The sequence below is a fragment of the Tinamus guttatus genome, unplaced genomic scaffold, assembly GCF_059628265.1.
Source record: "Tinamus guttatus ecotype Peru unplaced genomic scaffold, ASM5962826v1 Tinamus_guttatus_pri_ptg000208l, whole genome shotgun sequence".
In the NCBI taxonomy this organism is placed as follows: domain Eukaryota; kingdom Metazoa; phylum Chordata; class Aves; order Tinamiformes; family Tinamidae; genus Tinamus; species Tinamus guttatus.
In genome coordinates, this window is record NW_028288742.1 from 7543122 (window position 1) to 7570681 (window position 27560).

At 37.1% G+C, this 27560-nt stretch overlaps 2 protein-coding genes across 2 annotated transcripts in view; both read right to left on the reverse strand.

Annotated features, from left to right (window-relative positions):
• Positions 1-18393, reverse strand: part of BTBD9 (BTB domain containing 9) — a 108037-nt gene extending 89644 nt beyond the window's left edge. Inside the window, exons 1-7 of the mRNA XM_088524256.1 lie at positions 18375-18393; positions 17597-17764; positions 13166-13376; positions 11703-12066; positions 9903-10167; positions 7620-7839; positions 4927-5046 (exon numbers count right to left, since the gene is read on the reverse strand). Coding sequence (XP_088380382.1) covers positions 4927-5046; positions 7620-7839; positions 9903-10167; positions 11703-12066; positions 13166-13376; positions 17597-17678 — 1262 coding nt within the window. The 5' untranslated portion in view covers positions 17679-17764; positions 18375-18393. The remainder of the gene's footprint in view (positions 1-4926; positions 5047-7619; positions 7840-9902; positions 10168-11702; positions 12067-13165; positions 13377-17596; positions 17765-18374) is intronic.
• A 3167-nt stretch (positions 18394-21560) lies between these two features.
• GLO1 (glyoxalase I) lies at positions 21561-27078 on the reverse strand. Its single transcript, XM_088524242.1, has 6 exons — positions 26984-27078; positions 26522-26604; positions 25171-25311; positions 24360-24427; positions 23183-23272; positions 21561-21964 (listed from the first exon to the last, which is right to left on the reverse strand). Exons 1-6 carry the CDS (start codon positions 27062-27064, stop codon positions 21876-21878), a joined length of 552 nt encoding a protein of 183 aa, XP_088380368.1. The 5' UTR covers positions 27065-27078; the 3' UTR covers positions 21561-21875.
• Positions 27079-27560: the final 482 nt, after the last annotated feature.

Genomic DNA, 27560 nt, shown 5'->3' on the forward strand with positions numbered 1-27560 from the left:
AAAAAAAGAAAATATAAATTAAAGATGTCTGTACTAAGGCAGATGACAAATGGTATAATTACTAATAGCTTAAACAGCCAGTAATAGCCTTTCCCACCACCATTTCCCCCATAACGTTAATGCCTAATAAGAGGAAAGGAAAAATTCCCTCTGCGCTGAAAAAATGTTTTAGCATACGAGGGGAGAATGTAAAGAAGGTGAGGCCAAACTCCTCTCAGTGGTGGCCAGTGACAGGACAAGGGGTAATGGGTGAAAGTTGAAACAGAGGAAGTTCCTTCTCCATGTGAGGAAGAACTTCTTTCCTGTGAGGGTGACAGAGTCCTGGAACAGGCTGCCCAGAGAGGTTGTGGTCTCCTCTGGAGATCTTCCAAACCCACCTGGATGCCACCTTGTGCCACGTGCTCTAGGTGCCCCTGCTGGAGCAGGGAGGTTGGACTAGATGATCTCTAGAGGTCCCTTCCAACCATAACCATTCTGTGAGCCTGTGAGTGCATCTTTTAAAGAACAGCAATTCTAAACTACGCTTTCTACAGCAGCTGAGTACTTTAAAGGGGATGCATCTAAGCATTCATTCATGTCATTCCACTACTAAATCAAACTGATAGCATTAGACTCAATGGCTTTCATTTTTCGAATTGGAATAATTTCCCCCATTTACATTTTTGCCACGTTTCTCACACTAAAGGTTATTTTAGAAGAAAAAAATGATAAGTTATAATGAATGAATGTTTTGATTAGTCACTTCAAGAAGAATAAGACAATATGTATTTTCTAAAATCAGCATTTGGCAAAGACTATAAGACAATAGCAAATACAAATTAAAATTTGACCGCACTGCCATTCATTATTCTCTTCAGATTTTAGTACTTTTGACAAAAACAGCATTACTTTTCAGATTACATATTGGTCTACCTGGAAAAGTACTCCTCCAGTTAAAATTCAGTGTCATCTGACATGAGATGAAAACATAAATTCTTACCAGAGAAGTCACAACTAGTTTAGCAAGCCAACTTGCTCCCTCTATACCAAAAACAACCAGAATCATTCCATAAACCCAGAAAGTTTAGGATACAAGCACAGGATACACCAGGCCTAATAGTTTCACTAGCAGGGTTTTAACATAGAAAGAGTCTTTTAAAGTAGCATCATAGTGACACCTTGTGGCTATATTTGATTTACTTTGAACCTCTCAAAATTTTACCTTCAAAATTTTAAACGTATTCTTCAAAATTTGTAGATTAGGAGAAACTAAAAAGATGCACTGCAAAACAATAAAAGGATATAAAATAGAAAACAAAAAGGATCAAATGAAAAACAGGATTACTTAGAGAATTTTCGAAGTTTTTACTTGATATTGTCCCTAAGTATTTGCTGCTTTTTTATTTCAAGAAAAAAATGTGGGTCAGAATCACAATCCGAAAAACCATTACAAGAGCTTCACTTTTTTTTTTTTTTTTTTTTTTAAAAAGGAATCATTGCTGGTCACTCGTATGTGAACTTATATCCTTACGATTCATGAAAGATTAAGTTCTAACGTGAAGTTTGTCACTGATTTCTTTGAGAGGCAACAATTCAGCATAATCATCTAAGCACTAAGTCCTATACATTAAATTCTCTTTTGTTTTAATATTATCAAGAATTTGGAGTTCATTTTTTTCAGATGAACGAAAGACGTTATACTGTTGGATTAATAGACACATACCAACAAACACGTTAAGATATAGACGAAAAATATGCATTTCAACATCACAACAAAAACTTACAAGTGTAAAAAAATAAAATAAATAAAAGCTTCAGTATCTAAGTTGGGGATTGCATCCTACAAATAACAAATAGACCACCTTCCATGCTTGAGAAAGTCTAAATCATCTTCTTACTATAAAATAGAGTCTATGTTTCTATTCTTCCATTTTTCATGTGCTAATCTTGAAGATAACGGCTGCCAAAAGTTATTCTGAACTTATTAAAACACAGGTTGGAGTTAAGAAGAAGAAATATGGAATGTAAAAGGTCATAGAATTTTACTGAGATCTAGGAGCCCATCCAATCACTTTGGAAAACTTGGCAGATACCTTGTCAACTAAAAAAATATCTTCCACAAAAAAGTTTTCACACACTGCCCATAATTGCAAAAAGAATGTGGATGTTATGCAATGTCCCTAATAACCAAAAATCAAAAGTTACAACAGAGGGCATGATATATATAATACAATAAAGGACTGATTAGAAAGACTGAATTGGTCTTAGTTCATTGTGATAAAAATTGTTATGTATGTAGGCAATTACCTGCCAGAGAGTGGCACCTTTCTCATCCAGCTTGTGTGAAAAGTACACTGAATACAGAGAAATGCAGATATGCAACTGGATGAAGATTCATGCTTGAAAAAGATAAGGTGTTTTTCAAAAAAAAGTGGAGAGAAAATACGTATGCAAAATGGAAAGCAAAAATAAACACAATCAGTATTTATTCTCATGTAAATGCTAAGGTAATTTCTTAAAACTCAGAAGAGCATGCTAGTTCAGACCTCGATAGCTCTCAATTTTCCTAATATATGAATAACTACATCAGTGCATTAGACACAACAGGCTGTCCTTCAACATCAAGTACAGAACATGTCTTGTTCCATTTTCTTATTTTGCAGAAAGCATGTAAATAGGAACTGCAGTCAATGCAGATAACCCCAGTCTATACTCTTGCTTCAATTCACCTTTATTCCTACAAAGTCTTCCTCTGCAGTGATTATAAAGGATTTCCAGATAAAAATCAACCTCTTAAACCTGTATTGTAAAAAAAAAAAAAAAAAAAAGGAACTGGGAAAAATAATTAGAATATATTCTATCAACAATGTACACAAACTTTCTAAAAAAAAAATTCTGCAAGGTTCCCTAAGTTGTTGCTTGCAAGGAGCATACAATCATATTACTAGTACCACAGGGGAATTAATGTTAAAAATAATGGCCAGAAGGCAAAGTAGGATGTTTGCAATGTATTTCACAACTGTGGTCCATGAAAAGGAAAACCTTGGCACTGGGGCTTACTGACTCAAGAATATATAGCAGAAGCAGTGTCAAGCAGTGCAAACGCTTCACTAATTTTGGTTATAAGGCTTGAAATCAATCCAATGCTTAATCAAGTGCTAATAAATGTGAAGGATTTGCTGAATTACATTACATACATACAGCCTTCCTTTAGAAATGGAGAGAGAAGGTGTTTTATGCCTTCGAATTGAGTGATTTTTGTTCATTATCTATTGATAATTTGATGACAATTTCTTCTGGCCAGTAAACATAATCCACTTCATGCCCCTTGACGGGCATACATAATTTTTATTTGTCAAAACAGAATGACAAGTGTTAAAAGAATCCATTTTAAAGATAATCTCATTTGACTCATATCTTGCTTCTGTACTCACAATGTGACAAAAACACCACAGTAACCAAACTAGGAATTCTCATCATGTAGTAACAAGTGATAAGAAAATCAACCAAAAATGATTAGGTTCTGGCATCAAATGAACCTCTGAAATAACATTCACCCCTTCCATCTCTCAAAGAGCTTGCATCAAAATAAAATATAGCTTCAATTTTAGCAACATCCCTGTTAACAGTCTTATTTCCCACTGAGAGCAAGACAGGGTGGGGAAACAGATGAACTGATCTTTATCACCTTCAGATAAGGCTATTATGGATGGCTGTCTTTGAAAGAAGTTTAGAGAAGTCCCACCACAAAATCCTAGATTGTTTCAAATATTTCTGCTAATGTGATGGTTGGCAAAAAGGCTATCCTTATTAATAGCCTTTCCACTTCACATGAAGTTACAGTCTATAAGGAAAAAAAAAATTCCCATGCACCCATAAAATGGCTATAAACTCCCCAAGGAACTTCACCAATGCTGGATGATTTATCAGATTCTTTTTTAAATGAAGGAGTATCAGACATATACACAATCCAACTATTTTCAGTAAGGTAGAAAGTATAATCAGAATCACAAAACACAGAAGGAAAAGGTGAAAATGCATTTCCCATATCAGAAAAGACAAGCTAACTACATTCAGCATAACAGGATAGGCAAGCTGAGAAAGGGTTAGCTGAAGAACACCACAAGAGTGACCCACTTTCCGCGCAGCCTGCAACTGCCACGCAGCAGCCAAGGTCAGGAGGCGTCTCTCTGGGAAAGAAAGCACTTACCTTCCTTGGGCATCCCAAGGACTGGTGTGCTTAACAAAGGGTTTCTACAGAAAAAAATATTGCAATAAATAGAGCATTTTTTTCTTTGAGTGCTTGACACAGATTCTCAAGATCGCAGGGTGCCTTTGAAACCCAGACTGGCACTCTCTGCCGGGGAGCTCAAGGCAGTTTAAGTGGCTGCTCAGTGGCAGCCACAAAGTTTCTCCCAGTTCCTCCTCTAAAAAGATACTGTCATCCCACTGATGAGTAAACTCACCTAGCTGCTTTCTCTTACACAAAGCATTGCTCAAGTTTCCTTAACCCTAGCTGGGTTGAAAATATTACTTCAGTCTAACAGCAGAAAATATATAAAAACAGAGATATCCAAATTGTATCATCAGTAATTAAAAGCATTTTAAATTTTTCAGAGCCGAGGAAAGGTGCCTACCACAGAGTAAGAAATATCATAATTATGTTTTCAGAATGCAGCTACAAGAGGAGAGATGGGTACAACTGAGAGTGAAAGATGCACACAGAGATGGATGCAGCAGAGTCTTGATAGTTGATGCCTGCAGTTTATCAGTTACATTTATGTTAAAAAGAACTCACTGAGATAGGCAGACTACTTTAAGATTATTGATGAAAGTTGTGTACATCATATTATCAGAAATGCATAATGCAGTTGAAACATCCAGCAATTTATTCCAATATCTGCATTATTTAACGATACCCACGTAACATTATGTTGACGAACTAACCTGCAGACACGGGCAGGAAAGTACAGCTTCTGCCAGGACCGACAGAGGTACTTGGAGTGATCAATAACTCTAATCCAGTCCAACTCATCCATGGACACCTCAATGTAGTAGGAATAAGACCTATGGATTGTCAAAAAAATGATTTTAAAATATAGTATACATTTTTTTTTATATATATAATGCACTATTTTCAGCACTTTCTTATTACTAGCATATGCATATTTGACAAAATGAGGCTCCAGCATTCTGGAGCCTGTACAAGCATGCCTGTTGTATCCAAAAGTTACTAGTTGTCCCCTGTGTGATGAGAATTCAGGGATCCTCACAACACTATACCTAGAATAACACAAATTTGTAACCAGTTTACAAGGTGCTATCAATTTACAAACACACCAAAGAGGGAAAAAAAAAAAAAAAAAAAACCAAAAAACCCACCACTCACACACACACACACACACCTCAAATACAAGCCTTTGCGTCATTATGTGTGATAACTGTATTTGCTTAAGGATGGTGTCTTTTTGGCAGACGCAGTTTAAACAGCCAGTCTTCTCAGCCTCCCTGACACTTTTATACATTTATACAAGATTCAATTGGTAATAGCTCACATATTACTACAGATGCATGTTATTTATAACTAATATCTGTGGTTCCATCAAAAACATAAAATCTGTATTATCTATATACAGTTATCTAATAAGCCTGAGTTTTACAGGGAGAAGGATGAGTAGTTTAAAGGATCATTTAACAAGAAAGTACAATGTGATTCTACAGTTGTCAGAATCTCTCCTTTGAAAATTACATCATTCGCATACCACATGAGAAGGATACAAAGGAGTGGTTGGCAATTCTTAAAACAGAAGAATAAAACAGGATGGAAATGGTGTGGTCCCATCCCATATCCTAAGCAAGGACAACTTAGAGCGGGGCTTCTCATGGCCTTATCTAGTACTTCCAAGGATTGAGACACATTGCCTCCCTAAGCAGACTTTTCATGTTTGACTATCCCCATTATGAATATTTCTCCTAATATTTGATTGGAAGTTTAGTAGGTACTTCAAATGCATCCTTTGGCATTTATCTCAGACAGCTTAGCTACCACGAGAAAAAATGACAGTTCAGGCAACATGTTTGGCAGAAAGCCAAGACTGAGAACCCAATATCAAACTTTGTAAAAAAAAAAAAAAAAAAAAAAGAGGATGACACTGAAACTAGATCCTAAATCACTATAACCTAGGTATTTTCTCATGAGAAAGAGCCATTCTAGAAGTCTGCCTTGGCTGATATTCCACTACCAAACCTGAGGAAAGACATAGAGCAATTTATTCAAAAATTATCTCCCACATCATATAAAATAGGGCTTTTTTGTTTGTTTTTAAACCTAATTTCAGAATTTGTTGGCTGAATTATGCCTGGCGGATGAGGAACATTTTACCACTTACAACCTCCCTGAAAACTGCTAGAGTTCCTCAGTATTAATATGTCTCTATTATGCTTTCAAATTTGCTTAAATACTTTAGTTGGTTGACCTGTGACCTATTTACCTTTAAATGCTTAGCTTTTTAGTCTTCCCCAAAAGAAAAGAGAAAAAGCATAAGTTTTAGTTCTGAAATAGTTGAACTTGCATCAAACAATTAAATGTTTTAAAAATTCATGCAGATTATACATGACTAATGATTGCAGCTCATATTTGAAATAAGTTTTCATATTATTAATAAATAAAACTTAGCAAAAAGATAGTATTTCCTGTTCTAAAATAATACAATGGTTAAAAAGAGAGAAAGTACACCTATCTTGAAATTATAAACCTGTTAATCTGGACAGGCACCTTTTTTAACGTGTTATTACTTTTGCAGCTAGCATCTAGCTTTACTACTTTTAATAAAAAAGTATTTGCAACTACCTGCATGAGTTGTCTACTAAACTGCAAAAAACTTGGCAAAGGCAAGTTAAAATATGAATCTATTCAATCTGTCACATAAAAAGAGCCTTACAATCTTCCTACTTGCACATTCACTCAGTTGTTCAGAGAGATATAATTTGTTTTCATGCATGTCATTAAAATATTAAATAGCTGAGCAGAAACATAAGTTCAGGTATTAACTAACATAACCATGAGAGTTTATACTTCACAAGTTTCATAATAGAGAGGTTTGTATTAACTGATGCAGTTAGTACATTTTTTTAGAATGTACATTACCAGCTACCTGGGAGTTATTGTTAAAAGTGTTAATATGTTAAGATTTTGGTATGATAAAAAGCTTTGCATTCCAAAAATTGAAGAAATATTTGTGCAAGTACATAAATAAAAGATTCTGAAAAGCACAAAAGACCACTATGTTATTATTCAAACAAATAAAAGCAGTTGAAAACTAAGTGGCAAATAGAAAATTGAACTATTAAAACATTATTAGTAGTATAAGCTATTTAACAAAGACACAGAGAATACAATGAGACATTGTGGTATAAATCTAATATCATAATATACAGCCTGCTGTGCAAGTAACCAGAACCATGCAAGAAAGAAAAAAAAAAAAAAAAAAAAATCACACTCTCAAATAAAAACTGTCAGTGCCATCCCCAACATTGTATCACGACATTTGTATAAAATATTTATGAACATTTAGCATCTATATGTTAGGACAGGTTCAAAAATCACTACTTTCCCTTTTTAATGCCAGCTTGCTACCTACCTACTATCTCGGTCCCACAGGAGTATCCTTATGTGGTTGATTATTGATGGCTGGCCTAGTTTAATTTCAATTCCAGACCGGCAATCATCATCGATTGGATGTCGAGAAAATCCATGATCCAAGTCATAGTTCTGAGTGTCCCCATCTAATAAAGCAGATTTCAGCTCCCCTTTTACAACCTGAGCACCATACTTCATTGTTGCGATATTCTCACCTGGTACTAAGAAGAAAAGTAAATAATTGCTTAATATTTATGATCGCACAATATAAGTTACATATTCTGAACATCAACTGCTAAGTCAAAATAGAGATTTATTGCTTCCTCCAATGGTGGCAACAAACACTTGCTTAAGGAAAAAAAAATAATACAGAAAGAGAACCAGTGCAGAATGATACTCTCCATACATGACCATTTAGTTTCCAGTAATCCACAACTCAATTTCCTAAGCCATAAATTGTATCTCCATATATAATGACCAAGAACAGATTATTTTGTGAATTTCTATCCCTCCCCAAACCAGCTTTTACAAAAATTGTCTATACTTTGGTTCCAAAGCACAACGTAGCACTATGATCACAAAGCAATTATGCTTTTTAACAAAATGCATTTTGAAAACTTCACTTCCTGCATTTCATTTAATACCCTTGGGTTCATGTAGGGTGGTAAGTGATCACTTACTAATAGGTAGTAGTAAGAGGTGATCACTTACTAATATGTGATATCTATACTCCCAGTGCCTTTCAGGATTTTATAGAATTCTAAACTACCTTCCCCATTTAGTCACTACTTTCTTCCCTACTTAGATACTTTTGTCCTACTTAGTCCCTCCTTGGAATCAGCCTCTCACCATACCTCCCATCACCCTTGTGTCCTTTATTTTTAGTTTGTTCAATTTTAACTTTTTTTTTTTTTTTTTTTGAGATGGAAGGACTCTAAATCCAGGCAAAATGCTCAAGCTGTGCATGTACCATCAATTTGCAGAACAGCATAGCTGTGTTTTTAAACAGCTATTTAACTTTCCAATATGCTGCACAGCTAAATGAACCCTGGGGGGCAGGGGAGGCGGAAGAAGCTAATGGGAAACTTCCTATTAGCTCCTTCGACTTTGAATCAATATGGATAATGTCACCATTTTACATTGTTTTAGAAACAAATGTTCCATCAGGACAACAGAGGACAACATTCCTCAACTCTAAAAGCAAAACAATACAGAACTGAAAGGCTTTATAAAATAAATAAAGGTAGGGCATTTAATTGTCTTGTTTGAAAAATACCCTGAACACTAAATGATGAAAAGGTGCCTCCTGAACAATTAGCCAGGTTGGAAAGAGAAATGCAAATGTCTATACGTCTAATACCTAAAAAACATAATTTGAAGAATTTTAATTATATTGTGTTGTAGCACCAAAAGAAGCATTGCACAATTACAAAATTGCAAGTAGTCAACAGTGTTTCTGCAAAACCCCAAGAGTCTGAAGACTAAAGCAACAGAGAAATTCAATTCCTTTAGAGACCGTGATTTTAACCAGGTTAGAAATCTTGAGAAGTGTATTATTGAGACACAACTATGCAGAAAATAAAGTCATAAGGCACCATTTAACTTTTTCGGATTTACCTATTGCACTATCAACAGGATGTCTTGTATTATAGGATTTTTAAAATATTAACTCACATATTTAAATACCAATACTTCTAACTTCAAAGAGAGAGCAAAGGAGAGATGCAGTTCTAAGAAAGCAGTTTTCCCTTTCAGTTCTCATTCTGAATAACTGAGACACTACAGCGCATTGCTAAAAGACTTTATTCTATAAAAGTCTATTGTATAACTTCCTAGTAACTAAGTTATAGAATATAACTTTCTAATACTTTCTAATAACTAAGTTATAGAATATAACTTTTTAATAACTAGTTTATTCTATAACTTTATTCTCCACTCTAGGACAAATGCTTTTTATAATTCACACATTAAACAGCAAAGGAACGATTCCTTTGTAAAATGTTCTGGTAAACATTATATATAATTTCTAGATTAGTATAAGCACAGACAACAACAATAAAAATCAAATAAAATGTTTCTCATACATTTTTGCATAGTTTTGCAATAAAACGTATTCTCGCACTTATTTGAGGAATTTCAATGTCAAGAACGGTACATAAAGAGATATTTTTGTAAAAAGCTTACATAATAAAGTAATAGACAAAATACAAAAAAGAATATTAAGCAGATCCTCCAGATAATAAGTACATTCCTCGACAAATCAGAAAACAAAGATGATACTCACTTAACATGCCCCTGTAGTTGAGGTCCATGTCCCGACTCTCAGAGCGAATTTTAATGGCATCCAGAATAGCATCAGGTGACAACAATCCAGAAGGTCTTACAACATTCAGCAGTTCTGTTAGACTCATTAGGGGCAAACGCACCGCTTGCATGATTTCAGCATGGCTTTCCTTGGGGTTGTGTTTACACCAGTTCATCAAAGCTTGGAAAATGTCCTTCTCCGGAGCTGCGAATGAATCCCTTAGTACAATATTCAGAAGAGCAGCCTAGAAAAGCAAAATGAAAGAAAAAAGATAATTAAAATCTAAAACACAGAAAAAAATAGCAGATGTTTCAATTGGTAGTTATCAAAAAAAAAACAATCCTCAAGGAGTGTGTGAAGCTGTTAGCTTGGAGAAGCAGCCAAATTTTCTCTAAGATTCCTGAACTTTAATCCAATTTCCCCAATTAAAAAAGAAAAACCTTTCAGTTTCAGTACTGCATTTATTGTTTGTATATTCTACTTAATGCAGGAATTATTCACTCTTTGAAGTAACAGGCAATAGTAAAAATCACCAGGAGAAATATGACAGTATGAAACTGTACACAACCATTCAAATCAATTTTAATCCAAGTTACTGTTTTAGATTTCCTCAGGAATTTAAGAAGTTATTTTCAGATTTGGTAGTATGGTTCAAAGCATTCCTTCAAACACAGGCTGATAAAACTGATGATAAGAACAAATTGCTGTTTGCAATCACACTTTTAAACCATTTCTAACAATCTTTTTCCCTCATTCTTCTGTCTTGGGGACCAACTTAGTAACAACAGGTAAGACCCCAGTAGCTCTTTTTCAGCAGAAAGTAAACACTGATTGCAAGCTGAGAACAAAACAATTGAATAGCTTTTTGTTTTTCATTTACTAAGAATAAGTATTTTGCCACAGAAGAACAATCAGTTTCGGAGTTTGCCTCAGGAAAGGACACTCCTTTCACATATCTCGCCAAAGACATCAGGAAGTATATGCTTCCTGATGAAAGAAGTTTGCTAATTTTGTTCACTCTGACAACATACTCTAAATAAACTGTTCTTTATAAAACCAAACAATCATTCAAGGTGTGAGGCTGCTTCACATGCACACCATGCGAAAACACTTTGTCAGTACTGTATGCAGCTCAACAAGGTTCATTTCAGAGTGACTGAAAAATTTCCATGACATACAACTCTGCTGCACAAATATTTACACATGCTAACAGAAAACACACCAAAGGATCCCCCAAACCCTGTAATGCCCCCATGTTTCATGACTTTGGAACATGACAACAATCAGCAATGAGCATAAATCACAGCAATCTCCCAGATGCTTTAGCTCACACTGCAGAAAGGCACCCTACACAGAAGCAGCACACACCAAGAAGTAAACAGAATAAGGTATCTTCTGCTATTTTTTCAAGTCTTGTTATATATCTACTGCCCAGTTTTCAGAAACCAAGTATTACATTAAGGACAGATCAAACAAGAAAAAAAAAAAAAGATTAGGTGGTCCACTCCCACATTACTACCTATTAGATTTAACATATTTAACTATACTGACAGTTGGGAATTGAATACCTAAAATGTACAGAATGGACCACTAGGATTTGCATTTCTCCTTGTTTTATTGAGTATTTCCAACTGCCAGGTTTATTAATATAAAAGGATATCTGTTTACAAATCTGTAAACTCTCATTTTATGCCAGCATTAGTAGTTTATTATGGAGCTAAAAGAGACTAAAATTAACATTGCTGACAAAAAAAAAAAAAGAAAAAAAGAAAGATATACCTTAGAGAGTGATAGGAAGCCTTCACTGGACAGCACCTCTTGAGCATTTCTATCCATGAACATACAGCACATACAAGTTAATTTGGGAAGCGAATAAAGACTGGCAACATCAAAGGTCATACAAACATTCTGAATATTGAGTATGGTGCAAAGATACTCAGATGTGGAATCCTCCAGTTCTGGAAAGCCATATTTATGTGCTAGGCTTAGGAAGTCTAGGAGAACCTCCTCTTTCTCATCTCGTAGTGTGGCACGACCAGTGTAAATATATTTCAGCAGCATTGTAAATGCTTCTGCAGTAGTGTCCTGAAGAGGAATTTCTGCTTCAGGCTGAGATTCTCTCATTCCACCGTACAATAGCGCTCTATTCAAAAAAAAAAAAAAAAAAAAAAAAAAAAAAAAGAAGAAGAAGAAAGAAATTACGGCAGTAAAAACATGAGCACACATAAAACATGAAAGAGAGAGTTTAGGAAATTATAAAAGGAAAAACTCCTACGCTTAATATTTAAACTGCAGGTCTGCTCTGAAAGCAGTTGCATAGGACTGAATTCCTAATTTATCATCCCACAGAAAAAGTGCTCCATCTCTTCTTAGAAGAATAGTTTAAAAAGCAGAAGGTCATATAGCATCCTGGTACTTTTTCTTCTTCCTCACTGAAAGCACCAAACCACACACCCCCACCAAAACACAGAAACAACAAAAACACCCAATGCTAAAACCTTTCAGAACACACATGAAACAACCTGTCCATCACCATAACAACGGTGGCAGTTTAGTAAATCTCAGGACTGTTGATCCTCTATTTCTTACTCTAAAATCAGCTCATAGCAACCCCGCTGAAGTGCCAAATCCAGAGAAAAATCAACATACCAGTGACCTATTTTTAAAGCACGATAAGTGGTTTGAACACAATTTACATTCATATCCTAGCTTAATTAATAGTTTATCCCTCTAACAAAATTAACTTGTAGAGTACTACCAAGAAGTGTCATTAATTACATTCGGAGTCAAAATGTCCAGCTCTCAAGAGAAGTAATAATCAAAAAAAAAAAAAAGCTAGATTAGTATTATCCTTAGTTTTCAAATGCTCATTTTCAATGTGTCAAATTAAGCTTTTCAACTAACATGTTCCACAGAAGAATACAGCCAAATTCTGAAAAATCACAAAAGTTTTATAGCAGATTTTTTTTGTTCTGAAGTTAGTTTCACAAATTCTAGAGAAATACTACCTTCAAAGTCCAATTTAATGAAGGTCAAAAGAACAACATCATGACATGGTATTTATCTTTTTATATCCAAACACAATGATTTGATGGGCGGGGCGGGGGGGGGGAGAAACATTCATGAAGAAAAGGTCACACTCAACAGACAGATGATTACACATTGAAAAGTTCATACAGAAACAACGTTTATCTTATCTGCATGAAAATTTCTTGCCTGCCTGACAAAAAGCTATACTCCACCTGAAATAATGGCATCTAGCAGCCAGGATCACCCTATGTGCTGGAAAACGTTTCTTTTCTACAATGAAGGTAACATCGCTGTATTCCTCCCCGTTCATTAGCGCGCCAATGTGCTCTGACAGAATGTGGACGTGGTCGATCTCCCCCACGGCTGTGTAAGGGCGGAGTGGGTGGCTGTTACTCATCTTGGAGGGATGGTTATATTGGTAGCCTAAAGGGAAAAAAGAAAATCATCAGCACTAATAAGGCACATACATTTAAAAATGGCGAAGATCAAATTGCAACTAGGAAAATAGATGAATACGTAAATACCAATATATCCCAAGGAAAATGAAACAAAGCCTTTTTCTATTAAAATTCAGTTACAACATGACCCAATACTGTTTGCATCAACAGCAAATATTTCAGAGAATCCCAATGCCTCACTACCCTAGCCAAACCATTTTTTCTAAACAAAAAGCTTCCAACAAAAAGAATAAAGAATTTAAATGAAATTGCCACTAAAACAATTTGCCTGAATTAAAATGCTCATACATTACAGACAGATAATCTAATCAATCTTTACCCTGAGATCTCTACTATTTTTTTTAATCAGTGACAAGCAAAAAAAAAAAAAAAAAAAAAAAAAAAAATCAAAGTTGTACTTGCAGAATTCCAATTAACTTTCCAGAACTCATGATGACTTCTATTAATTAATGGACAAGCTTTGCCAAAGAGCAAGCCTTTATAATGTAGAGGGATTTTCTTTGACTCTTTTTACTCAGTTTTCTTGGTATCTTCTTGTTTGCTCATATATTGAGGGAAATAAAATAACAAATACCTCTGTGTCATTACATAACACACTTCACTGATTTACAATACAGATGAATGTGCTATTCATATCTTCTATGAAATTATTTGGAAATTTCTTAATTTCTTAATTTCTTCTTTCTTGGTTTGAATTAGTTTATTTTTGTCCCTAAGACAGTATGCAGTTTCACTATCAAGAGCACCCACAGCACAATTAAAGCCTTAATTCAGTTACTTATACTTCTTATACTACAGTTTACTTTTAAATAAAATGAGGGTAGCTTTTTCCGATAACTACTCAACTATGCTTTCAAACACTTTCTGTACCTCACAAGCCAACCACCTTTCAAAAATGGGTGTGCACTCAAGAAAGATAGCATGCCAAAAAAACAGTAAAAGGATGAAAATCATACCCTGTAAATACCTAACATACATCTTCAGAAGGAAATATTAATGAGGAATGCATTTATTAAGCTATATATAAAGTGTATAAGATGAATGCATTTGTTTAGCTATATATAAAGTGTAACCAGAAAATACACAGCTGTTTCCAGTTACCTCTGCTTCCTCAGAAAAGCCTGAAATGTATATGGAGTTAAATATTATTTATACTTCCATAATACCTAGAAATGCTCGATCTGAAATTAAGAGGCTGCAGCAATGCAGCCAGAGAAGTTAAAATTAAACCACTCAGAGAAATGATAGAAATAGAAAATAAAGATTGATACAACGAACTAAACTGATAATACAGGCCACACCACTAATGGAACAGAATTCAGCTTTCCTCAGGCTGTCTCCACTATTTGAATGAAGAGTCACTTGCCCATGTGGACATTACAGATACTAGAAGCAGTCAGACTATAACAAACACAGGTTACTGTATAAAGGAATCCTTTTATCCTGACAAGAGAGTAAATTAGTCCTCATGGTTTCTCATCATAATGGATTGCTTCTTCTGCTTGCCTGTTTAGTAAGTAATCTAAAAGATGTCACAACATACAAAAAAAAAATACAATCCAGAAAATGCTGCAATAGCAGCAAAATCAGTGAAATGTTTACTCAATAACTCCCAGATCAGAAGTGCAAGAAATCAGTACTAAGCTCACATCCGGTCCTGTGCACTCCCTTATGCTTTCCCAAATTTGAACTATCACTACAGAGAGTTCTCTGAAAAAGAGCACTGATCCAAGGAAACATCAAAAAGTTGCTTTTGTACCAGACGCAAAATAAGGAATTTAGGAAATTGTTCATGAGTACTCTGGAAATCTGTAAACAAAAGATGAGTGGAAAAAATGTTTATATAGCTGATGGCCCTACTGAAACTTTTAAAATAACATATCAAAAACAAATTAGAAAGTAGACAGACAATGCCAGAATTCAGAACTTTATGAAGTAAGTCTGGATTATAAAAATAGAGCAGTTAACCTCATGTCCTTGAAACACTTCCATCCTTTATCATCCAGTTTGTACCTATCAAAATGACACAGATTTTGTCTGAATTATGCATAGGGATTGTCTTGAGTATAATTTTCTTAAATTTCTGATTGTTCTAGAAAAAGGAATCATGATGGTTCTGAGCAGCCTGGAAAGCCCTTGAATAGGACTTTCAATATTTTGAAAAACATTACTTTAAAAAAAAAAGTCTTTGAAGTTTTTGATTTTTTTTTAATATAAATCACACCAAAACACTCTTTTTATTGTTTTTAATACAATTGCTATAACCATAGACACCCTAGACACAGGAAGAGGGACAGGAAGGCTACTGCACAAACATAACACTGTTTCAAATCAATTGCATGCTTTGCAGTGGATATACTCATGTCCTTTCTATACGAAGAAATAATTTGTTCTTATATAAGCTTTGGTATACTAACTCAACATCTCAGGAAGCATAGGGCTTTTTTTGTAGTTATTTCAATACGCACACAGACAAAAAAAAAAAAGTGAGCAAATACTTGGACTCTGTCAGAACCTTAGCACAGGAGCAACAGCATAATAAAGTTGACCACAACTGAAAAATGCAGCAGAAAGCGGGAAAAAAAAAAGTATGTTCTAATAACAACAACTGCTCAGATTGAAGTTTTTAATCAAATTAGTGAAGAATTTTAAAGTTTATTCATGTAAATCCAAATACTAAGTAAAATGACCAGTATTATGATTTCACATAACCCCATTAAACTAGTGCCTGGTCACTTCTTTCAGTTTCACAACTGACAAAAGGACTGATGTGCAATAATGTTTCATTAGAAATGTTTGTTCCTCTTTTATTGTTTTTAATTGGGGCCTTAGAAAACAAGAAGCAATAACATTTCTCATTTGATTACAAATCTCTGTAGTTTATTCTAATCTAATAATACCAACAAAATACCAGCAAAAGGGTCTTAGTCCTGAGCTTCAGCCCTGAAGCACAAGTCAAATAATACTCCTGAAGACTTAAAGAATATTTCTGTTCTAAGATTTATTTTCCCACTCTTTTACTTCCCTATAAACACCTCTAATTCTTTGTTCTATGAAATCCTAAACTTTTTCATAATCCTACCCAAGACAGCTAGCTATCATATACAATAGGATGATAGTATTAGAGAGAGAAAAAGTCTTGAAAAAGCCTTGGAAGGCTCATAAGAAATAAACATACTGAATTTTTATGAATACTTCCCTAGCTTAAAAAAGAAGCACTTAAAAAAACAAACAACATTTCACTCAATCCTTACACAGAAAGCTTACTTGTATTTTTCGACTATTAACTCTGCAGTTCTCAAGGATCTCTAACTTTCCAGTTTAGACACTTCCTTAACAAAGCATTACAGTATTTGAAAAAAAAAAAAAGTTCTCTCATTTATGAAATTGCCAAAACATCACAGAGAGAATGGAAAAGTTTCCCTTGCCACTATAAAAGACCTAAAATCTAAAATACAGCAAGGCTTTGATTTGCCACAAGTTATATATGAATGACTCCCACTAATACCTGCTTCAAGGAGATGTTCAAACAAGCCAACTAAACTAAAATGTTACACAAATGGTATTACTGGCATCAGTCTGTAGGAGAACTCTACAGTACACACTGTAAGCTCAAAACAAAAAAGAAAGTCTAATTTTTAATTAAAAGTTAAATCTTGACATCATGTTAATATCGATGTCTGCATGCCTAAGAAAAAAACTGCTCCTATTTAGTGTCCAATAATAAACTCCTGCTACATGGATTAATTATCTTTGTAAAAGTTGTAGAACTTCAAGCAAACACTATTGCCCAAAATAATTCCCCTGAATTAACTCTCACCTCCAACCCTTCTGTGTGAAAGTAATGAAATAAAAACTCATCATTCTATTTACCACACCATTTCATGACAGAATTATAAACTAAAGCATTTTGACTTAAAGCACACAGAAACAAACATAGAGCTCATCTGCAAATATATTCCAATTACTTCAGCACTGCAGTTAACATTTTACATTTTGCTCCAAGACATATTCCTCCAATAGGACAGCAAAACTAAGGTTAGCTGGGCATAGGATCATACAGTGGAGTTTAGATGATGTGTTTAGATGATATTTAAAATCAGTATTATTGCACCTGATCCATCATGGCATGCAAAAATGGCATATAACTAAAGCCTAAATTAAAAGATATTTTTGCCTGCTTACCAGTAAAGCTGTCTGAAGATCTATAGTGGATGTAGCCTGTGGGCTGATGAGCAACTTCCTGAAAATTAGGGTTCTTTGCCATTCTGAACAGCTGAAAGATTGAAGAGCAATCTCATGGAAGTGTTATTCAGCAACATCCAGCTGCACAGCAACAGATGTACCATATTCCTGAAAAAAAATGCACAAGAAATATAGCACCAAAAACAGGGGGTATGCAGACTATGGCAAAATTGATTCTTTGAGATGCATGTTTCTCAGATTTTTTTTGAAAATATTTTTATATCCTTTCATTCTGTCAGAAAATATTAAACATTAGACTATATCACTTGAGTATGTTTTTTCAACAGTCACTATTTAATTGTGACTTTTTTTAAAAAAAAAAATAATCACAAAAGACAATAGGATCTTGAAAATGAATTGTTCATAGTAAGACCCAAAAATTTTACTCTGGTTGTCCCTCTAGCTAAAACATCATCCCCCTGACCACACTATACTCTGTCATGAACCTCTTCAGAAAACAAGCTCTATGAAAACTATATCACACATTTTATCTCCCAAGCATGCAAAGCTTGGTAAGTGCTTGTGTCCAATTTAAGATCACCATTCTCTGCACCACTACTTAAGGCAGTTGCTGATTTTTCTCCAGTGTAATCTTTTAATCTTAAGCACAGGAAAACAAAACTATAAGGGAGAAAACACAGAAATAGAAGCATTACACATTTAAATACATATCCAAATTATTGTCTCTCAATACATATAACTACTGATATTCTTATACCTGCTAGCAGGAAAAGTAAACCACATTTAAATTACTAAACAGATGACACCTACAAATCATCTAATAAAAGAGGTCTAATTTCTTTAAGGTATATGTTTAAGAAAGTAAAAAAGGGGAAAGAAAGAGGAGGAAGAAGAAATATTCTTAGTAGATTTCACACTTGAATCCAGCTAATTGTGTCCCACAAAGACAATCTCTTAATAAATGTGTTTTTGGGGAATTAATAGGGCCATTTATGTCTATGTGTTCCCATACACAATGTGTGTCATTAAATGGGCATGTGTTATTAAAACACCTTCAGGAGTAACTCGGGAAAACTCTTGCCTATTTGTTTTAGGTAAGTAGCAGGGAACACACTACAACAGAACAGCATGCTTCACACCCCAGGTTTACTGATTTATAACTGGAGAGTACATCAGATATGTCGGCAGGGAGAGCAGAATCAACTCAAAACTTGAAAACAAAATAAAAATAATGCCTTGTATCTGATAACGCGCCACTTGCTCGCCTGTGGAAAGCAATCACGGCCGACCATAGGAGCGCGCAGCTGCGGGAGGACCCCAGGCAAAGCCGCCCCAACCCTGGGCTCGCTGTTTCTGCACAACCAAATACCAAAACGCGGCTCCGCCGCACTGCAAAAGGCGCCGGGGAGGCGCGGGGGGGGACGGGACGACACGGGCCGCGCGAGGGGACGGGACGACACGGGCCGCGCGAGGGGGGCACGCGCGGCCAGCGGCGCCTTTCCCCGGGAGCTGCTCGCGCCGCGCGACGACACCGCGCGCCGGAGCCTCCTGGGCCCAGAGAGCGGCGCCCGCCGCCACCCGCCCCTCTCGGGGGAACCCCCCGTCTCTGCGCCCCACGTCGACCCCGCGCCGCCCGCTCCCTGCCACCGCCCCGAGGCCGCGGCGGCCCGTGAGCGCTGCCCGCCGTGCCCGAACCGCCCGGGAGCCGCGGGCTGCGCCCGCCCCACAGGAAGGCCCCGGCCCCGCACGCGGTGCCACCGGCAACGACCCCAGCACGGGACTCACCGGCGCCAAGGCCGCCGCCCTCCGCCCGCCGCCCTCGCTACGTCCACCGGCGCGCTGACGTCACGTAGCAACGGCCGCCGTCCCCCTGCGTGCTGACGTGGGCGGGCAGCCGGCTGTTTCCTGGCGCTGCGTGTCGCTGCCTTTGCCATCTACTGCGTCGTCTTCTGCCGCAGTGTAAAGCTTCGCCACGTACATAAAAATCAAAGGTTCTTAGCAAACATGTTCAGAGCAGGTTTTATGTCAGAAGCAGAGAACCTGCTACGGCCTTTTGTCCCCTGCACATGCCCTGGCTCTCACCCCGTTCCTGAGCTATCGCGCCTTTAATTACTGGATTCCACACAATTGTGTCAATAGCGCTTCCAGTCACACCTGTACCTAGTGGAACATCATAAAAGAACAATGTAGAGGAAACAAGATCTCTTCTCCTAAAGTTAGATGCTTGTGATGTGCCAAGGCTTTATTTAGAGAACCTGAAGAAAACTTCAGGCAACAACCAGTATCAGTCTGAAGGTCTTCCCCCTGTGCACAACCTAATGCAAGATGCTGAATGGTAAGAAACTGCAGTTAGCACTTCTGTTTCAGTTCAGCTGTACTTCATTTTAAATTTCTATTTTGGAACATGTGCAATGTATGTAAAACCACAGTTTAGACATCAAAATGCACATTATTTGCAACCCAGTGCTCTGTCTCACTGCTGTAGCTCTCATTCTTCTGGGCGTTTTTCCTACTGCCTACAAAGCTTCAAAGGACAAATCATGCCAAAGCTATGCTACAACATTCATCTGGCGTTGAAGCTCTCTCACTTGGTGCTCTGTAGTTCTTTCCAATGCTGTCCACCTTTTTCAAAGAAGCTGAGGTTTCATGACTCAGCTGAATCAACCTAAATTGCTGTTAAGAGAAGCCAGCCCTAATTAATTCCTGTGGAAGCTGAGGGCCCCAGAACTGGCTCCTCAGTTCTGTTTAATAAATTGGCATAAAATTTAACCCAGCCTTCAATAAAGGTTCAAGAAAATAATTGCCATTTCTGAGAAATGAATCAGCCTGCTGGGTGGGTGAGTGGGAGAGTGCCACAGTTGGAGGAAGATGACAGTGAGACCATATGGTGGCAACTCACACAGCCCAACTCCCCAGATCTCCCATCACAGCCAACAGTGAGGACAACTGTATTGTCCCTAACAAAGTATCTTAACATGCATGGGAGGAGACAACCTCACAGGAACAAGATAGGGAACAGGAGAGGTCTATTAGTACTAGAAGGGCAGGAGGAGGAAAATAAAAAATTCAAATGTGGATCAGTGTTTACCCTTGTAGAAAAAGCAAAGTTGGTATACATGCACAAAGAAAAAAAGAGTCTGTTGTATGAGACTCCAACAAAGCATCATCTAAAGCACAGCATTCGCTTAAGCAGAGGCCATCTAGAAAACATTCTATAAGGAACAACTTAAGTATCAATGTTGTTTCATATGACAAAAAACAAAGATTACCTTCTCATGAGTTTACAGGTTTTTTTTGGCAGCTGTGAGCAGCATCAAGCACACTAATAGTTTACTTATTTCCAAGTGCTAGGTTTTATTGCCGGGTTTCCTTTCAAAAACGATTCACGAACCAAAGTAAGTAGCCTTTGTGTTATCCAAAATTCATTAACCAGGAAAGCAACATGTTATACTGCTTTAAGGGTAATTTTGTTGTTTTCATCAATGCTTTATTTGGAAATGAGCTGCAATGCCATTACACTATTCAACAGTGACATCACTGAAAACTTCACTCGACAGGAGTAAGTGCTACCTGAACCACAATAAATCAAGACAAGGGCTTTTTGTTGTTGCTAGTAGCAGTGCATTAAAACTGGACACATATTACACTGTTTGTAACAAGTGCAACAGTGTAAGATGAACTGACTCCTACAATGGATATAAATGTTACATGTTTTCCTGTTATCTATTAGTGTATTTTCTGTAACAGTTACTCATCTTGGGGCGGGCAAATCAAAAGGCCTGCTACTAATAAACTTATACTGCAGATGCTGTTTTTCATGAAATTCCTAACACCAAACTCTACAGAGCACAGAAGTTTAACACAGCCCTGAATTTCATCAAATCAAAAAATATGAACCAGATATTTTTGGTCTTAGAGGAGGTTTTCGTTAGTTTAGATCTAAACAGTGTGAAATGCAGTGAACTTCTGGTCACATATCTTGTGAGAGTGTTCAGTGAAGTATAAAATTAACATTGAATCTCTGTAAGGGCACTTCTAAAAGCCAGCTGGTTGAATTTTCCTAATTGGAAGCAAAAGGTAGTGGCATCACAGGACAACAAAAGGGAATTCAAGTTCACTGAGGTTCCAGGGCATAGTTTGGTGGAGACTCTGAACACAATTGATTCTTCTCAATCAAGTGAGAATTTCACAAATGCTGTTACAGATTTGCTCCAGGGGATTGACAGTGTGCATCTCTTACAGGATACTTCTTTTAGAACTAAGTGAGAGTCACCATGTGGTTAGGATTCAAAATCTCAATCCAGTAGCCATCAGGATCCTGAATAAATGCAAGTCCTTTCATTTTACCTGTAAGGACAGGGAGAGAAAAAAAAAAGAAAAAAAATGTAAAGCTACATGAATGGTTCTTAATCTGAATATGACTACTACCGTAAAAGCAAAACACAACTTCTGCTTTTAGCTGCTACAAGAATTAGAGTAAATCTAGACAAATTAGTTGGGAAACTGGTTAAATTAGCTTTTAATTAGCATTAGATCTTTGTTTAATCAATACTTAATCTCAGTAAAACCATAAAGTCACTTTAAGATACTACTTTTTTTGATGGAAACAAATCTTCTGCCTATGCACTGTGAATCTTGAGAGATGGGCATGTTAGATCCCTCTAACAAGGGATCTAAAGATCAATTCAAACATCTGTAAGCTGAAGCTACCTGTTCTATCTAAAATTATTAGTACAGACAGCAATCCAGTTTGTATAGCCAGAAGGAAGGAGAACCACAGATCTGTGTGCTGCTAGGTGTTAAATGCCTGTTTTGGAATGCATCGATAATAAAACTATCAAGATGTCTCTTCTTGAAGGAGAATCCAGTAGAACAGCGCAAGACTTTTCACCACCAATTTCCACATTTTAGATTAGACAAAGACACTATTTATGCACTCTCTAGTAACTATTTTAATTGTGCATCAAGCATTTTTGATAAAAAGTTATACAAGTCAAATAGAAATATCCTCATTTATCTGTATCATAACAAAGCAGACATAACAGTTAGAATAATAATGACTAAAAAGTCGGTTTTAGAAAAATTAAAGAAACTAACAAAAAGAATTGTTTGAAAGGTAATTCACTTTTAACGAGTCTGGGAAGTTATATCTTCCAAGTCATTTTACTTTAACATGAAAACAGCCAAACAAATGTTAAATGTGTGAACTGGCCAATGACAGAGGAAATTCTGTAATAACTCTAGACAGTATTATATATAGTAAAGCAAGACATCAACATAGCACATGAATTTTAGTGAAGATCAAACTAAATACAGAATGTATGTAGCTAGGCCAATTAATTGCAGTTACTGAGATCTCTCTACTATCAGTTTTCCCCGCTGGGCAAGAGGGAGTAGGGCCAATTGGTTTTAGTATATTTTAAATGGCGAGATGACTATTAGAAAGTTTCCTCTTAAAAAGCAGAGTACATTAAAAAGAAGGAATTTTAAAATTGCATTTTCACACTTTGCAAACAAGTTTGCAAACATTTTTCAAACAAGGCTTAATTTCTGATTAAGACTTACCATCGTCTGGTTTCTTCACAAATTTCACTCCCAGTTCTTCAAACCTCTTACAGGCTTTGTTGACATCAGGGACAGCAATTCCAATGTGTCCTGTGCAGCAGGGTAAAAAACAATGAAGCACACTCTAAGTACTGCTGGGTGTTCTAGGAAAAAAAGGATGCTTAACATTTCATATTGTGCAAAAGGTTTACATGGCATCAGTCACATCAAAAAAGATCTACCTGAGAAAAACATTATTTTCAGAAAGAACAGCATTTTAGGAATTAATGTTAGAAAGTTTGCTTTTTGATTATGCCTTAAAAAAGGTTAAAAGATATGAGAATATTATATGGAATATGAAAAAAAAAATTCAATCATTTTTTTTGTCTGTACTGCCTTTCTTGAAGCATATCCATGTAACAGGATTTCTTTGCATTTGTTCAATTCAACATTACAAGGATTTTAATCATTAATGCTGTATTAGTAGAGACTAACATTAGCACTGCTCAAGGCCTCAGCTTACAGATCAATTCAGAAGCTTTAAATGTCAAGTCGCTAGATGTAGTTTGAAATTTATTTCTTACGTGACCTTTCAAAGGCTCAAAATAACAAATCACAGAATTACTCTCTATCTTGCCACACACATGCTACTCTCAGTCATGCATGTGAACAGAACTCTCCTTCAGTCTCAAAACGGGTAGCTAGCATACTAAAAATAGAAATCCAAACTTAAATCAACCTAAATATTATAATAATCCAATATGCAAGTGTAGTTACAAGCTTTCATTGAGTGACAGCATGTATTTGCTTGCCAAAAGATTAAGTTCTTTATATAAAACTACTCATTTTTCTGAAATATGTTTATTTACAAATTTTCATGATCTTTCAGAGAATATGCTGAAAGAAGAGCAAAGGAGGACAGCACAGAAGCTCCCTTCCTTACTAGGACTAGTACCATTTCTTCGAAATAATCTACTAAGAACACTTCCTCAGTCATGCAAGTTGAGAATTTTTATCCACTCTTTCTCAAAAAAAGAAAACCTACCAATAACCTTTGCACTGAAATCATACATATGTTTGACAGTTTGTTTTTATTTTTTAAATGTCTGAACCTCTGTTTCCCCCCAGTCAACAAGGAAGAACGTAATCATAATAAAAATGAAGCTTAGAAAACACACGCACAAAACAAGAAACCTACCAAATCCTCTGGGATCTGAATTGCCATTGTGATAGGACTGCTTTTCATCATTTTCAGTGCCCCAATTGCTGTAAGAGTAAGAATTGCATATTGAAAAAAAGGCATGGATGTGACCAAGTCCTAAATCCTCCTGAGGAGGAGGAGTAGCTTCTTTAAAGAAGGACTATCTGGTATTCTGAACCAGCAGAGAATTTTACATGTTGACTGCACTTACTCAACTATCAGGATATATTCCCTGATGATAGGTCCTATGGACAGCTTTAGGAATAGGATATTAGAGCTAATGAAGTCTCGTTCACATTTGAATGAGTCAGAGAGACGCTCCTACCTCATTTCAAGCTACAGAGAAGGTTGTGCCGCATATGAGTCAGTGACTTACCACTCACTGGGGAACATCAGGTGAAATGAGCAGGTTCTGGAGTTAAACAGTGGGTAGTATGAGAATCTGTCTCTGCACCTCTATCAATTACCATGATTTGAACACTAACAAAATTGCCTTGTTGGTATAAACTGTCTGACTTAATGTTTGCTTTGATCATATTTTGCAAGCAATAGTTAATCCTTTATTGAGATGCTTCAGTTTTATTTCACACTTTTGTACCACTGTTCACCTACCAGTTTGGTAGAGCTCTAGACAGTGAAGAATTAAACGTGCCAAGTATACATGATCTCAGCCACATTTTAAGGCTATATGACAGACATGAGGATGTCTTCACAGGAGTTATTACATTTTGTATCAAATCCAACGGACTTCTACATTTAGTTTTATCACCTTTAGGTACATGTCGTCTCTTATTATATTAATACTTACTGTGTCAGTTCAAGCGTAGCTTTTCTAGAGAAGGTCCAAGCTGTTCTCTCAGTTTTATCTTTTGGGATGTCATTTTTATCTTCATATGCCAGGAAATAGAGTGAGAACTTCATACTAGGAAAGTCAAATTTCTGAAGCAGCCTAAATAGCAACATTTGTTTTGAATAGTTAAAGAAGGAGGGGAAAAAAAAAGAGGTAGCCAGCAAGTGCATCAAGATCATATCCCATTTCAGAATTATTGCTGTATCCTTTTTGTCTTTCTCATTGTAATCCATATTTCTAAATAGCTACATTTTGAACCACCAAGCAGAAGCATTCGAGCATGTATTATAGTTCTATAAAAATTAGAAGATTTAGATACTAAAAAGCGAAATTACAAGTCACTGAAGAGCTAGACATAAATATTAGTACAAAGGCTTCAGTCTGAAGTAGCCACTAACTCTTATTAGGACATATTTCCTCAGGCAGACCCTTAAGTCTATCCAAATCAAAATGAATGTCACCAAGGAAGATTTACTTTCAAATGTATTCATCAGCACCAGATAAAATTTAAGAACGCAACAGGACAAAAAAAAAAAAGATAATCATCATACCTTTAAATGAAGTATATTTATACTTTCAATAGTAAGGTATAAAAATATGTGTAGGGGAAGAACCAAAGTTGGAAAAAGTATCTAGGTCATTTGGGGAAGAACTAACTTGAGAAAAATAGATGGATACGGGGACAAACAGGGACTGGTCGCGCAGGCCTGGTCAGCGTGTTTGCCTCACCATGCCTGTGCCTCACAGAGCTTTCCATCCTACCTTCTTCTTAATTTCTCCTCTAACTATCCTCCTGGGTGAGGGACCCTATTCTACGTGCATGCGTCTGAGTGGCAGGAACTGGAGGCAGAGAGGGGGGCCTGTGTATCTGTGGTGCCAAGAACTAGACCAAGCACGGGTATGCTGGTAAGTGTGCAGTCACTAGCAAATACCAAGCTGTGCTACCTGGCAGGTAGGTGAGGTGGCCTAGTGAGTCTCTAAGGGTGAGACCACAGGCAGACCAGGGGAGCCCTGGCCAACTGGTGTCACTGAGAAGTAAGCAAGTTGTATGCTGATAATTAAGGACTACTTAAGAAAAAAAGAAAATTCTAGTCATAGCAAACTTTATTTATTTGCAGCTTAGACATTAACAGTGCTATGAAGTTCTCAAAGACTATCTTACTAGCCAGTTTGGCATTAGCTGATGGGCCAGTGTTGTTCAGGCAGTTAGACCAATTAGTATAATTACGCTAGAAGAAATCTTTTGTTGTTAGATTAATATGCCAACTAGTGCAAACAAAGCTTATTATAGCATGCCACTTTCACTCACGTCATTCCAAGAACTCTTGTATAGAAGTCTAGGGACTTCTTAGGATCCTTTACTCTTAACATTGTCTGCTGCAGTATAAAATCCTGGTGAAAAAAAAATAATCATCATGGTTATACACGTGATCCCTGTTATACATGTGATCTGCTTTAGTACGCAAGTGTACTAGCTTGATAAGCATCGGTTAACAGGCCTCACAGCTTATGTTGAGTTTACCGAAAGCTCGACTCTTAAAAATCAGTCCTTTAACTGCTACAACAGGTAGAGGGTTAATTTTCTTCAAGCTCAGCGATGCCTTGGCCCCAAAACCAGCCGAGGATGCAGCGGGTACCAATAAAGCGCTGCAGCGCAGCCCGCTCCTAGCGCTGCCAACGCGCAGCAGGGCCGCGCACCCCGAGCTGCCCGCACAGCGGCCCCGGGCGCCCCGCAGACCCCGCGGCAGCCGCGGCGCCCCCCGCCGCCCACCTTGGTGCTGGGGTCCGGCTCGGAGCAGGCGCCGTGCGCGGCATCGTCGCTCAGGCCGTGCAGCTCCGCCGGGGCCGCCATGTCGCCACGGGCCGGGACGGAGGCGCCTGCGCCCGCCCCCGGGGGCGGCGCGACGAGAGCGGGCGGGCGGGGAGGCAGCGCGGCCGCCCTGCGGGCTCCCTGCTGGTACCGACACCCTCAGTCTCCCCGTTTCAGCCTACGTGAACTTCCCTTAAACACCCCAGCACGTTGGGGTGGCCGCGAGCCCGTGAGCGGTGCTCTGCAAGCCGTCCCAGAGCGCCCTTCCCGTCTTGGAGGGCACCTGTCCCTCTCCATGCCACCCTACTTTATAGTCATGCCTGCAGCTCGGGCATTTTAGTGTATAATACGTAGGTTTTCCCAGTACAGAATTACTCTATTTTACTATCTAACAGTTCCGCAAAGATATATGGTATTATGCAGATATTTTAAGTAATTCCCGAAACAGGGAAGCCTCCAGGGTCAAGTGTTTACAGCCCGAGCTGTGTAAGTAGCTACATAAAGCTCTTTTGTATTCAAGACTGCTTTCGAGGTTTAC